Below are 13,401 nucleotides of genomic sequence, written 5' to 3' on the forward strand. Positions count from 1 at the left end.
GACGTCCTCTTCTGTCAGCGATGTGAACTCTGACCAGTTGGTGTTCTTTGATGGGTGAAGATCCTTCTTGATTTTGTGTGTTTCTCAGGTCTGAGGTAGAGCCTGGTGAGGGATTACTATAGAGATGTGTACATCGTTGGAGTAGAAGAGCTTAGCTGTCTGACTTTCAATGAGGATAAGAGATGGTTACATTTTCATTACTTTTTCAGAATAGATTTTAACTATTTCTTCACATCGTTCATTAGTGCCTATTATTTCCTGATGGGAGGTGAGGTTAGTTTTTTGTTTAATTATGTTGTAGAGATCCCTCAGTCTGTTCTTCGTTCTGGCAAGTATGTTGCAAAAGAAAGAAACATAGCCATTGTTGAAGTCTTTGAAGAAGAGGCGACACAAATTTGAGAGACGCCTTTCCATAAGTAATTGCCAAGACCCACTTCCTCCCCTCAACCATCCACATCAGAGCCCAAAGTAGTGGAGGATACCACGAAGCATCTGGCGCCTACCATAACATGGGGCCCTGCATCAATGCCGGAGATGCTACCACCTGTGGCGCCCATCCAGTGGCCTCGGCTTGGTCAGCCAAATCCAGCATTTCCCACCCCTAGAACAGATCCAGCAATATTTCTGAACTCTATGTACAACGTGCTCAGAAGAAGCATGCTCTTCTGTGGAGTGCCAACTGACCTCATTGGTCAGATGGAATACACTTTCAGAGCCCTCCCATTGCATACGCTTGGATCCTTTCACTTAATTACTCCCGCTGCCACTGGTAATCTCGGCTCCTATGTTGCCTACGAGTCCAGTGATACCTGCAGCCTTCTATCAAGCTTTTCAACTTCAGTGCCGGCCTCTCTTATCTGTCCGGCAACTCAAACGATTCAGCTACACTCAGCACTACAACCCTTGTCCCTGGCTCCACAACCCACACAATCAGCACCTCAACTAACCCGGCCAGAAGCGTTACCCCCACCTGAGAATCCTTTTACACCGTTCATACCAGGAGGTGTAGCTGCTCATCGAAGAAAGGATGTTCTGTTTTGGGGATCCTGATCCTTACTAAGGCCCCAGCCAAGACACAGATTATGGGGCTTTGGACCTGTATTTTGCGGGGTTACAGGACACCAGTGGATTGGATACATCACTGGAATTAGGAGTTGTATTTCTGAATTGGACTGTCTCCATCTGAGGTCACCACTTATCATTCAGTGATATAAATAGCAGTGGAAATGTTGGACCTCCGGGGTCCAACCACCGAAACTAAAGTCAGCATCTACATCACATACCACAGAGCCCTCGCTCCACTTTAATGAATCAATCACAGAACCATTCTTGCGATTTGCACAACGTCCATGTCTTCCGCTGCAGTTCACAGGACAACTGCAAGATGCTATAGGCTGGTACCTGGGAGCCCATTTTTACATTTGTTCAATACACCACTGGAAATCCTAGTTGTTTTGCATCTTGTTCCTTGAAGTTGTTGCCCGGAGCTTTCCCTAGTACTCCATCAGATAGGGAATCCAAAAGTATTGAACAACAGGCGGAGAAGACCTTTTCAGCATGGCCCTCAAGTAGGTAAATGCCACATGTCTCATTGAAAGTTCCACGTACTCTCTCTGGGTCTACCTAACCGTCTGGATCATTTGTAAATTTCTTTTCAGAGCTAATATGGGATGGACTAGCTGCAACAAAACAAGTGAACAAGTCGGCCTGGACACTACAGACTCTGTTGCCAGGGATATGGTGGTTTCCATTTCTTTGTGCTGCCATGCATGGCTGACAAGTTCTGTTTTCTTTCACGATGTCCGGACAACACTCATTGACCTGGCCTTTGATGGTTCCTGTCTCTTTGTGGCAAAAGTTGACTCTGCTTTAGAAAGGTTCAGGGAAAGTAAGACAGCAGCAATATCCCTGGAACTCCAGACGCAGCAGAGAGTTTATCACCGGTTTAACATATTTCATGTCTTCTCAAGAGGTTTTTCTTTTTGTGACCATCAGCATCAATCCTTCCACAAGCAACAGCAGCAGGCAAACCCACTGTTCAAACAATATAGAGGGCAGGGGAAAACAGGTACCTTACTGTTCCCTTCAATTCCCTCTCCTCTTCCTACTCCTCCTAGCCTCTGCAGGGATGTAGCCCTAGTTCCCAATTGTCAGACCTTAGTTTGGAGAACAGGTCTCCTCCTTTCCACAAGCCTTGAGGGCCATTATTTTAGACCTCCGGGTCTTGCCAATTGTGAAAAGTGGGTACGACCTACCATTTCCCGTCTGCTCTCCTGCCAGACCCATTACGAGTGCTGCAAAAGGAAGTAAAACATTTACTCCAGAAAGATAAGGTGGATTTGGTGCCAAGGCAAGAGCAGGGTCTTGCCTTGGGGACCAGAAATCAGTATGTTTTTCCGAAGAGTAATATCTCGGTCTTGACAAAGATTAATCTCAGGCAGCTTTCAGCCATCCAGATTCGGATTTGTTCCATACCGAGGCACAATTGTGCAGCTCTGTGTGCAGGGTTTGCTGTGACTGACACGATGATTTGCATGTCATCTGCACAGGAGACAACAGAGAAACCAAAGATCTTGATGAGTTTTACTAATGGAGCAGTGTAAAGATTAAATAAATTAGGGCTCAGTGATGCCCCATGAAGGCCTCCAAAGGGAAAACTCCAAGTGGTGGATGAGAAGTTTTCTAGGGTGATGTATTGATCTCTAGCTGCTAACAATGATGTTAATAGGGAGAGGGCTTTATCCCTAATGCCAATCTCAAAAAGGGACTTTAGCTGAATGTCATGATTGTCCAATGCCCCCGAGAGATCCAACAGTATTAATGCCCCATTTTGTCCTCTGCGGCAGTTATAAGGGTGGATTCAGTGCTGTGTTGGCACCGGAATACAAACTGCGAGTCTTCTAATAGGTTGTATTACTTTATGAAGGCGGATAATTGCTGATTTAGAAATTTGTCTAGTATTTTGGCTGGCAAAGTGCTGTGGGACGATAGTTTGAGGGATCTGATGCTGGGATATTTGCCTTCTTTATGAGGGGGAGTAGTGCTCCTTTCTTCCAAAGTTTGGGTTAAATACCAGTGTATATGACTTAGTTAAATACAAGTGTGAGCTGTCCAGAGATTATCTCTGTAGTGAGATGTTGTACTTTGGGTGGACATGGGTATTCTGGAGAACCTGATTTTGTGTTAGCAAGGAGGGTCCGGCTTGTTCTTTTTTGTGTTGAATTTTTTTTATTGAATTTTGCAATAAAAATACATCAAGAAAATAATGGTAAGGATGCATTAATAAATTGTTAATAAATACATGAGGGATTCTATAATAATAAAAGTGATACAGCAGATATGATTAATTAATTAAATATAAATAGATCAAATATAAATATGAGTCAATAGCTTAGCATGCGATCATCATAATAATCAAAGAGAAATGTGTTATCATAGGAAAATATTCACATTGCAAAAAGTTTAAGACAAAGTAGATTTGGGCGAAAATAGTAAAATGGTGTAAATAAAAAGAAAAGGAGAAAAAAATAAAATATGAAGGATAATGTGGAGGGGTAGAGCCATGGTACGGGGAGGTGGGGGAGAAAAATAGGAGACAAGGGACGGTAATAATGAAAAGAATATGGGAAAAGTGGAAGAGACAGAACAAGTAAAAATAGGAAAGACATAATTAACAAAGATGTAGAACAATAAGTTAGTCTCATTATGTGGGTGCAGTAAGAGGAACGGGAGAATTAGTAGTATCATCAGCTTTCGTTTTTACAAAAGGTGATCAGGTCTGAAGAAATATGTCAGTTTGATCCTGAAGATTATAGATCGTGCGTTCATGTGAAGCTGTTTGTATCATGGCTACTAATCATTCTTCCTGTGAGGCTGGAGAGGATCATTTCCAATGACGTAAAATACATATTTTAGCTGTAGCCAATGCAGTGTGGAAAATACGGTGTTGTGGTTTAGAGAGCTTTGGGGAATGATGTAAATCATGTAAAAGAGTATTGGCAGGTGTGAGTGGTAGATGTAAGGGCATTGTGCAGTGCAAAATTTTACCAACATACTTCCAAAAATGTTGCATACTTGGGCATTCACAGATAATGCGAGTTGTGTCACAGCCAGAATTGGAGCATCTCCAACAATTAGTATGTGAGAGTAGGCTGGCTTTATGCAATTTGACTGGCGACGAATGCCAATCATGGAGTATTTTAAATAAGCAAAATGTAATCCTTGCTTCACGGGTTCCTTTATGCAGATTCTACAATAGCTGTTCCCATTCATTAGCTGTATAAGAGTTTGATAAACGGAATTGCCATTTAAGGTGAAGATTATGAGAGAGGGATTGTGAAAAGAGGTGAAACGTGAATGTTTTATAAAGACCAGAAGTTACTCCTTTATGTTTACCATATGTATTTAAATAGGATAATATTGGTGAGAGTTGAAACAACAAGGGGGCAATCCCAAATGTTTCTTCAAATACTGTTGGAGTTGAAGGTATTTAAAAGAATGTTGTGCAGGAAGATTAAATTCCTCCCTTAGTTGTGAGAATGATTTGAAATCGCCCTTATGAAGAAGTTGATCTATAGAGTTAATGCCTGCTGTTTGCCACAAAGGCCAAGATAGAGTTCCACCATTAATATGTTACCTGAATTATTCCATAAGGGAACCTTGTTGTAGATGCGCGGGTTTGAATCTAGTGAACGATGTCCCCTTTGCCAGGATTTATGCATAGCTGATAAAATCAGGTTTTTGGGGTCAGAACGACTAGTGCCGCTTCCATATAAAAGAGAAAGACCTGAATCTGTGGATAAAAGATGGCGCTCTATATGCACCCATTGTGGAGATCCCTGGCACCAAATAAGATATTTGAGAGACGTGTAATGTGAGGGCATAATGTTCAATCGATGGGCGGCCCATACCCCCATATAGCTGGTGAGCTTTCAATTTTGTCACGGCAAGACAAGGCTTAGCTGAACCCCATATAAAGGTTTTACTCTTGGAGTCGATTGATCAAAGCGTGGCTAAAGGGATCTGAAGGGGAAGCATGTCCAAGATATGTATGAAACATGGAAGATTGACCATTTCAATAGCTTGGACTCTACTCCAAAGAGAAAGCCCTATAGCCTTCCATTTGTCAAAATCACACTGCATTTGAGAAATCAGAGGAGTTAAATTGTCTATAACCATGTCTTCCAAACCTTTATTGACTAGAACTCCTAGGTATTTAAGTTGTGAAGGTTGCCAATGAAAAGGGAAACCTTATATAGCTGCTTTTGTAGTTCAAGGAGAGACGGAATAGATCAGGGAAGGTTTGTAGGGTGAGTAGGATATCATCTGCATATATGTACATTTTAGAGTTTTCGATTGGGAGAGTAACACCTGTGATTTCATCAGTTTGTCGAATTGTGGCAGCTAATGGTTCCATAGCTAAGAGGAAAAGAAGGGGGGATCAAGGGCATCCTTGGCGGGTTCCTCTCCGAATCGGAAATGTGTCAGATGAAAAACCACCACAATTCACTTGAGCAGATGGATTGTCATATAATAAGCGTACTTGGTTAAAAATTGATCAATCCAACCCAAATCGTTCCATTACTATTAAAAGGTAGTCCCAATCAATGCGATCAAACGCTTTTTCTGCGTCAAGTGAAAGAGCTAATGCATCGTCTGGAAGTTGTTTAGCAGACCACAGTTTATGGGCTAATGTACGAAGATGGTTCCGAGAGGAGCGCCCAGGGACAAAGCCCACTTGAGTGTGGTGTCTCAGGGAAGGTAATACTTTATGAAGGCGGGACGCTAGTATGCTGGCCAATATTTTAATATCACAATTTATTTACGGGACGGTAACTACTGCATAGCAAGGGATCTTTACCAGGTTTTGGTAGCACAGCGATGAGTGCTTTGTTAGAAAGAGGCCCCAATGAAGATACATTATCCCCTTCTTAAAATGCAGCATGTAGTGTATCAATAACGTTGTGTCCTTCCCATCGATAGAATTCAGCAGGGTATCCATCTTCCACAGGAGCTGTGTGGTAAGGTAGGTTAGCAATGGCTCGGGAAATCTCATCTTTGCTAATTTCACCTTCAAGCACAGCTCTACCATCATCAGAGAGACGGGGAAGATCCACCTTTGTAAGAAAAGTAGACATCTTATCCAAATCTATCTGAGTACCTGGGGTATAGAGAGATTGGTAGAAAGAAGCAAATTCATTGACAATATCTTGTGGTGTCATAAGCATATCACCTTGTGCTGTTCGAATAGCTGGAATGGCCATAGGTGCCTCTCTTTGGTTCAATTGGGCAGCTAACAGTCTCCCTGCCTTTCACCCCTGTTCGTAATGTCGCCCCTTCATTCTCTGCAGAGCCTATTCAGCTTTAGATGTAAAAAGGTTATTTAAAGCCATATGAGCTTGCTCCAGTGATTTACGATTCTGCAAGGTTGGGCTTAGTGTGTACAGGCGAGAGTAAGATTGAATGTCGCGTACTAGTTCTGTTTGCGTGCAGCATTCTGTTTATTAACAAGTGCTGCATCAAGCATTAACTGACCCCTGATAGCTGCAGCCCAAAAAGTCCTGGTAGAGGTAACAGAACACTGGTTAGTGGAAAGATAGTCTTGGAGATGTGATTGTAGTTGAGATTTTCCCTTGGGAGTCCTGTGTCGTTGGATGTTCATACGCCAGGGTTTACTCCCTGGCCCAAAGACTCCTAGTTCTAGGGATAAGAGGACAGGGGAATGGTCAGATAAAGCTGTTTCCAAGTTGCGAGATCCGTGACCATTTGAACCCCTTTCTGTGATGTCAGAAAATAGTCCAAGCGAGAGAATGTGCCATGGGTGGGAGAGAAGAAGATGTATTCCGTGTCTGTTGGATGGCTAGGACGCCAGTGGTCAACTAGTCCGTTATCCGATATTAAGTCATCTAATAGAGCTCCATCTGCAGCATTCCTCCTGTCAAATGGACCAGTTTTGTCTAGAATTGGATCTCGCGCCAGATTCCAATCCCCGCCAATGAGGTACTGTGAGACATCTATCTCTGTTAATAGACGGTTCAACTGGAGGAAGAATGATTTTCTTGGTCCCAGTCGGAGCGTAGACTGATCCCACACAAATGTAAGAATCTCCAATATGCAATTTAGCAAACGCATAACATCCCTCAGAATCCAACCATGTTTTGGAGACCGGTGACTGGGAGTGATTTGCGAAGAAGAATTGCAACTCCACATTTGCGAATGGGGCCAGCGTCTGTGGATTCACCCTTTCGAATGCTACTGTGAATGACCCTCCCCACCCAATCTCTGCATAGTGTAACATATTCTAGCGTACCTAGATGGTTTTTTTTGTATTAAGGCCACATCTACGTGTTTGGATTGGAGATAAGAAAGCACTATTTTCCTTTTAATGTAACGGGTGAGACCATGGACATTCCATGTAACTGTACATAGAGGATGAGTGCTCGTCATGCTAAAGAAATGTCAATAGGAAAAAATAAGAATACAGTACACCATGTCCTTGTCGAGGTTAAGAGAAGAGGAGATTAGAAAGAATATAAGGAGGAAGGGAGAGATAGAAAAGAAGAACCCTGGCTCACCACAAATGCATCCATGTGTGGTATGTAGGAATAATCAAGAATGGAGAAAAACAAACTTGTTAAAAAGTATAGTGTAAACAATGTATAAGTTTTTGTTTTTTGAAGGAATAAAGAAGAAGAAGGAGAGAAAGGGTAAAGATATAGAATGAAGTTAAAATGAAAGGAGAGAGTATGTATGCAACAAAACTTGGGGTCCTAAATCAAGAACGACTAATGAAAATACAAGGGAAAGAGTGGTAAATATGCTGTGCAAAGAAAGCACAGCACCAGGGAGAGGAACTGCTTACTGCTGGTCTAAACTTGTGGGCTACTCGTGCCCGAGGAGCCCCATCTGGCGGCAGAGTAAATGATAAAGAATGCAACTATGCAAAAATAAAAATAATAACAGTTTTCGAACAGTAGAATAGAATTTGAGATTATGGTTAAAGGAGTAGAGAAATACAAAAATAAAGGAGTGAAGAATTATAGAACTAGAGGAGTGTAGAAGAGAAATTGATAGCTTGAGGGTATTGTGTTAGAGGGGATGAGGGAATAGAAAGAGAGAAGGAAAGGAGAGGGAAAAAATAAATAAGAGAAAGAACAGGATAATATATAGAACAGTCAAGGAAGCTAATATTAACATTATTTAATAATTAATATTAGTAAATAAATATCAAATAATAACATATATAATTATTGTCACATTTAAATATGATCTCATTATAAAAATAACATCATGTAAAAAGACAATAATATCATAATTAAATAATTGAATATTAAGGCAATTAAATAATACATACCATATATAAATAATATATCAGTAATATCATATGTAGTATTTATAGTATTTAAGTAGAGGAGGAAGGGAGGAAGGGGAAGATAGGTAGGAAAAGTTGGTAAAGGAGGAGCAAAGCAATACCAATAATTCGTAATGAATTCATGTCCAATTCATAACAAAAGACGATCAATCATCTATTTAGTCAATAAATCTCATGTCTATATTATAAAGTTTTAACAATATCTAATAAGAGGGAAAATATTAGCGAACAGGTTATTAATAGATCATATGCAAGTTATAATAAGACAGACTTTACACAAAAGAGGAAGAAGAATAAATAACGTTAAATATTTCCTAATTTTGCCATTAGAACAATTGAATGGTACCATTCCTAAGAACTGATATATTATGAATACAGATCACTATAGTTAAATATCCAAACAATTGTCTATTAAAAGCAATTAAATGTATTGTTATATATGTACGATAATAAAAAAGAAGAGAAAGGTGTAAAGAAAAAATATTGTGGTACGTAGTGTATGTGAAACTTAAAATATGTTTATAACAGAGAAGCAAAACATTATATATATAATAAAATATATTAGAATATATTAGATAAGAGGAAGAATAGGATAAAATAAGAGAATAATAATTAGGTAGTGTCATTGATACACGGTTAACCTCTTCCGTGCTCGTGATGGAACAACACCGTCATGAGACACGGGCGGCGTGTGCTCATGACGGCGTGGTTCTGTCATGCTGCGGCCGCTCCGCCCACGGGGCACTGATTTCCCGCCTGTGTGGGCGAATTGATGAGCGGGCGTGGTCATGACAGAACCACGCCGTCATGAGCACATGCCGCCCATATCTAATGACGGCTCGGTTCCGTCATGAGCACGGAAGTGCCGCAGCAGAATTCATGCCGCGGCGAAGGGGTTAAAAGAAAAGTAGAGGGGAGAATAAGGATGAACCAATCAAATAATTATAAATAATATATAACAAATACATATGACAAATAAAGAGATGTTCAAGTACTCATTCGATCATCTTTTCAGCAAGCTACAATGGCACAAGTTCCCAACTGTTGTTTAATCTGATCATCCTTTCCAATGACCATCAACGGGATGAACAACCACCTGGTGATTAATGTAGAAAGACAATTAATCAGTCATAGATCAAGATACTCCTTCTTCTAATGAAGAGGATTTTAGAGGAAAGTGTGATTTATCCCAGTCTCTTTCCTGTGTAAGGGTAGCTACTGCCTGGAGGACCTCTCAATCTCCTAAGGAACGTATGGGTCGATCTAGATATCGTCCTCTACTCTGGAACGCTTGAATCATGTCGAGTTTCCCCAGAATATATCATCGATTTCAATGGTAGAAGCTGGTATTGGGCTTGTGGCAAGGAATATGCATATTCCATGTTTTGGGGGGAAAGATTATACAGAAAATGACAAAGGTCCTCTAGATCCAAGAAGTATTTGGAAATCCCATCCTTGGTGATTTGTAAACATGCAGGCTCAAAAAGACCATACTTGGCATCAAGCTGACGAAGACGAGGTCATCGTTAAGGGTAGATATAGAAGATTCCATACCCTCTAGTCGTCGGCTTACAGCAGAAATTTCTTGGAGGATACGTTCCATAGTGGAGTCTGAAGATGATGATGCCATAGGAGTAGGATGGTTTAATGTCAAAGTAGTATTATTCCTTACATCCGATGTAGAACGACCTTGGCTAAGAGCCTCTGAGAAAAGGGACAGTTTTACAGGTTTCCCATTTATATCTTACCAGAAGGCATCTTCTTCTTCGTAGCGGCAGTCCTTTAATATAGAACTGTGAGGGACATTTTTCTTTTCAAATAAACTTCACATGGAGTAAAGTAGTAGACCTTATATCATGAAGGATTATTGGAGAATAGTAGGTAGTAATTTATTGTATGGTTTTAAAAGTAAATTCAAATCTATACTTTGTATCAACTTTATTGTAGAGATTTCTTCTGAGATCCTCTCATTTATCTGATATGCTTGTCACATAGGGTCAATCCAAACCTGTAAGCGGTAGTTGAGCAGGACGCACACAAAGTAGAAAATATTATGTTAACTGCTGGTGTATGAATTAGGCTGTCCCAATAAAGAACGAAGCTGAATTCAGTTAGATCCTGTTTGGTAACAAGTTATATATGTAGAGGGTGATTAATAGTTATTAATCTTGATAACTGTCCTGGACCAGAATCAGCGTGGTGTAAAGCTGATATTTATCTGCAGTAAGTTAAGCTCTAAGAGTCAGGTAGTTCTCCTTCAATGTTCACATTTAGTAAAATAAACTCACTACTGCATATGATTTGTGTTGTTACACCAGAGTTAAGTAAAATAGCAATATAAGTCAATACTTATTTTGTATCTGAGGCATGTTTTCACCTGTTTTCCTGTACTGCAAAACAGGAGTTGTATTATATTAAACCCTTCCATGCTGCCATCGGCCATTGGCCGACGGCAGCACTACCTCGCTGGTGCTGCCGTCGGCCAATGGCTTACGCGGCCGCGCCCGTTTTTTAAAACGGCCGCACTGCCGCGAAATCGCGGAAGCAGCCAACGGGTTAATAGTTGTTCAGCAGTATAATAGCAGTGTGGGACCAGCACTTTTTTTTGTCAGTTTAAAATTCCGAGTTCAGCACACTATTATACTGGTAAAATAGCAACAGTAGGAAAGGTCAGGCAAATGTACGCTCTGGTGTAGTCTGTGCTATTAGCAACAGTGTATCCGGTGATGTGCTTAGTCATCTAAGAATTGACTGGAGTTAAAATGAAAACAGACCTGTCCGAAATGAAGAGTGGTAGACACCATGATGCAGCAGCGTCTCATTGTTGCATAAGTAAAGAATTCTCCTCAGAGTTTCCAGAAATACCAAGGCTAGTCTGAGCCACTCTGATTTATGACGCAGGCCAAGACTGCTGTTCCCGAGCTTTACAGGGCTGCTCTCCTCTGGCCAGACAAGCTCCCACAACACGTGACAGGGGTAGTTTTTCTTAGCAGGAAATGTTGCATGTCAAATTCTGGGCTTTCCACGAATTGAGTAGCTTGTTTTCTTCAGCCACAGAGCCCGTAAAAAAGCATTTGCCGCTATCCAGGGCTCCCCAAGGCACGGAGCTCCGGGCTCAAGCAGCCATCTTGTCGCGTGGCCACGTCCTAACTTGTTCTTGGGTTATAGTTGAGAAGTTAGTAAAACAACATTGAGTGATGGTTTCTGGGTGGGGCTTTTGGCAGCTAGATAATTTGGGAACATTAGTCGTAAAAGTGGAAAAAACATAGAGTACTTTCGATTGAAAAGTCTTTGCCAGCTCATTACAAAAGAGTTGACTAGTGTTGCTCCGCTTGTTTTGAGATGTATTTGATAAGGCTTTAAACATCCGAAACAGTTCCTTGGTTGAGTCTAATTCAATTTTCTCTGAGAAATACGCAGATTTATTTGCAAAAATCATTGATTTATAAGTTTTGAGCGCTTGCTTATATTTGATTTTATCCTCCTCGTTATATTGTGATCTCCACTTCTGTTCAAGCTTATGACAGACCTATTTTTGTACTTTAATACTGGGGAAGTACCAAGTTTCAGAAGCACTTTTGCGTTGTCCATTTGAAATGGTCAGTGCTACGTATTTATGGCTTTACTTAGCCAGATCTGATAATTTGTTGCCAATATGTCAGGATTGGTGTGGGAGCAAATACAGAGAGAGCATTCTCTAGATTGGCGGAAGATATTTTATGCCAGGGATGGCTTTTCCTGGTTGTTGAGAAGTGCAGGTAGGTAGAGAATCTATCAGAAACATTGTTATTGAAGGTAAGTAACTTAGGACCCGATTTAATTCACACAGACATACCGTCATTCCGCTATGGGCACAGAGTAAATTACTCCATCCCAATGGTGGAGAGAATTTATAAATGACTGCCAAGCAGGTGGTCATTTATAAAAGCATTCCCAGACACCACAGTGACTGCAGTTCCTGGCAATGCAAATTACTCTGTTCTACGGGCTGCAGAAGCAGGACGAAGCCCTGTAGCACAGAGTAATCCTTTTTTCTTTTAAACCAGGATTTTCTTTTTGAAAAAATATATAATGCTCTTCTCACAATGGAAGTCTTCTCCCATGGCCGTGGGATCATTATAACAATTGTATTGCTACTGACTACATGTCAGCCCATCCAAATTTAGCCATTTCTCTGATGGCCCTTACTCCCAAGGGCTGTTGGAGGAGTTTGGCCATGGCATAGAAAATCTCTGCCACCCTCTGCCCGTATTTAGATCGACAGGGCAGACCTTCATATTACCAGTATATATACTCCATCACAACGGAGTATACAATCCAATAATATATAAATCAGGCCCTTATTCTTAGTGCATTAAAAAGCAGAATAAACTCATTGGCTTGCTGTGCTTGTATGAAATCATATTGTATTCCCCATTGTTCATTGTATTTATCGAATATATATGTTTTCTTCTAGTTGAATAGAACTGGCAGAAATCAGAGTTTGCATCGGATTATTGAAGGACATTTCAGCACCTCCTATCAAGGTCCTGGCTGAGAAGCAAAAGATGGCTGCATTCGGCAGATTAACTTGGAACTAAGAGCAAAGGATCATGGGGCGCAATTTTACTGGGACTCTGTTGGGAAGGGCATGCTGGGTCTTTTATTTATTGCCTCTTGTTCCTGTATTATTTATGGAAACCTCTTTAAATTGATTCCTGCAGTAGGGCCTGAGTTTATTTGCTTATTATTTCTGGAAATTGCTTCTAAGTACCCGCTGGTAGTATGGCCTGCAGCACACAGTACTTATGGAAACCTCTTCAAAATACCTTCTACAGCGTGCCCAGTGATTTCGTGTTGTAACAACAAACTGCTTCAAAGTACTTCCTGCCAGGTCCAGTGGTTACGTATTATATCAAGAAACCACTTCGAAGTACATTCTTCAGGGTCCAGTGGTTATGTATTATAACAAGAAACTACATCAAAGTACTTCCTATAGGGTCCAGTGGTCAAGTATTATATCAAGAAACCTTATAAAAGTACTTCCTTTA

The 13,401-nt window shown here is 40.8% G+C and overlaps 1 protein-coding gene across 1 annotated transcript in view; it reads left to right on the plus strand.

The window, feature by feature from the left end:
* Nucleotides 1-13,182, plus strand: part of LOC144754004 (uncharacterized) — a 70,827-nt gene extending 57,645 nt beyond the window's left edge. The window contains exon 3 of the mRNA XM_078641522.1: nucleotides 12,828-13,182. Within this exon, the coding sequence (XP_078497648.1) occupies nucleotides 12,828-12,835 (8 nt within the window). The 3' untranslated portion in view covers nucleotides 12,836-13,182. The remainder of the gene's footprint in view (nucleotides 1-12,827) is intronic.
* Nucleotides 13,183-13,401: the final 219 nt, after the last annotated feature.

The sequence above is a fragment of the Lissotriton helveticus genome, chromosome 5_1, assembly GCF_964261635.1.
Source record: "Lissotriton helveticus chromosome 5_1, aLisHel1.1, whole genome shotgun sequence".
Classification (NCBI taxonomy): Eukaryota; Metazoa; Chordata; class Amphibia; order Caudata; family Salamandridae; genus Lissotriton; species Lissotriton helveticus.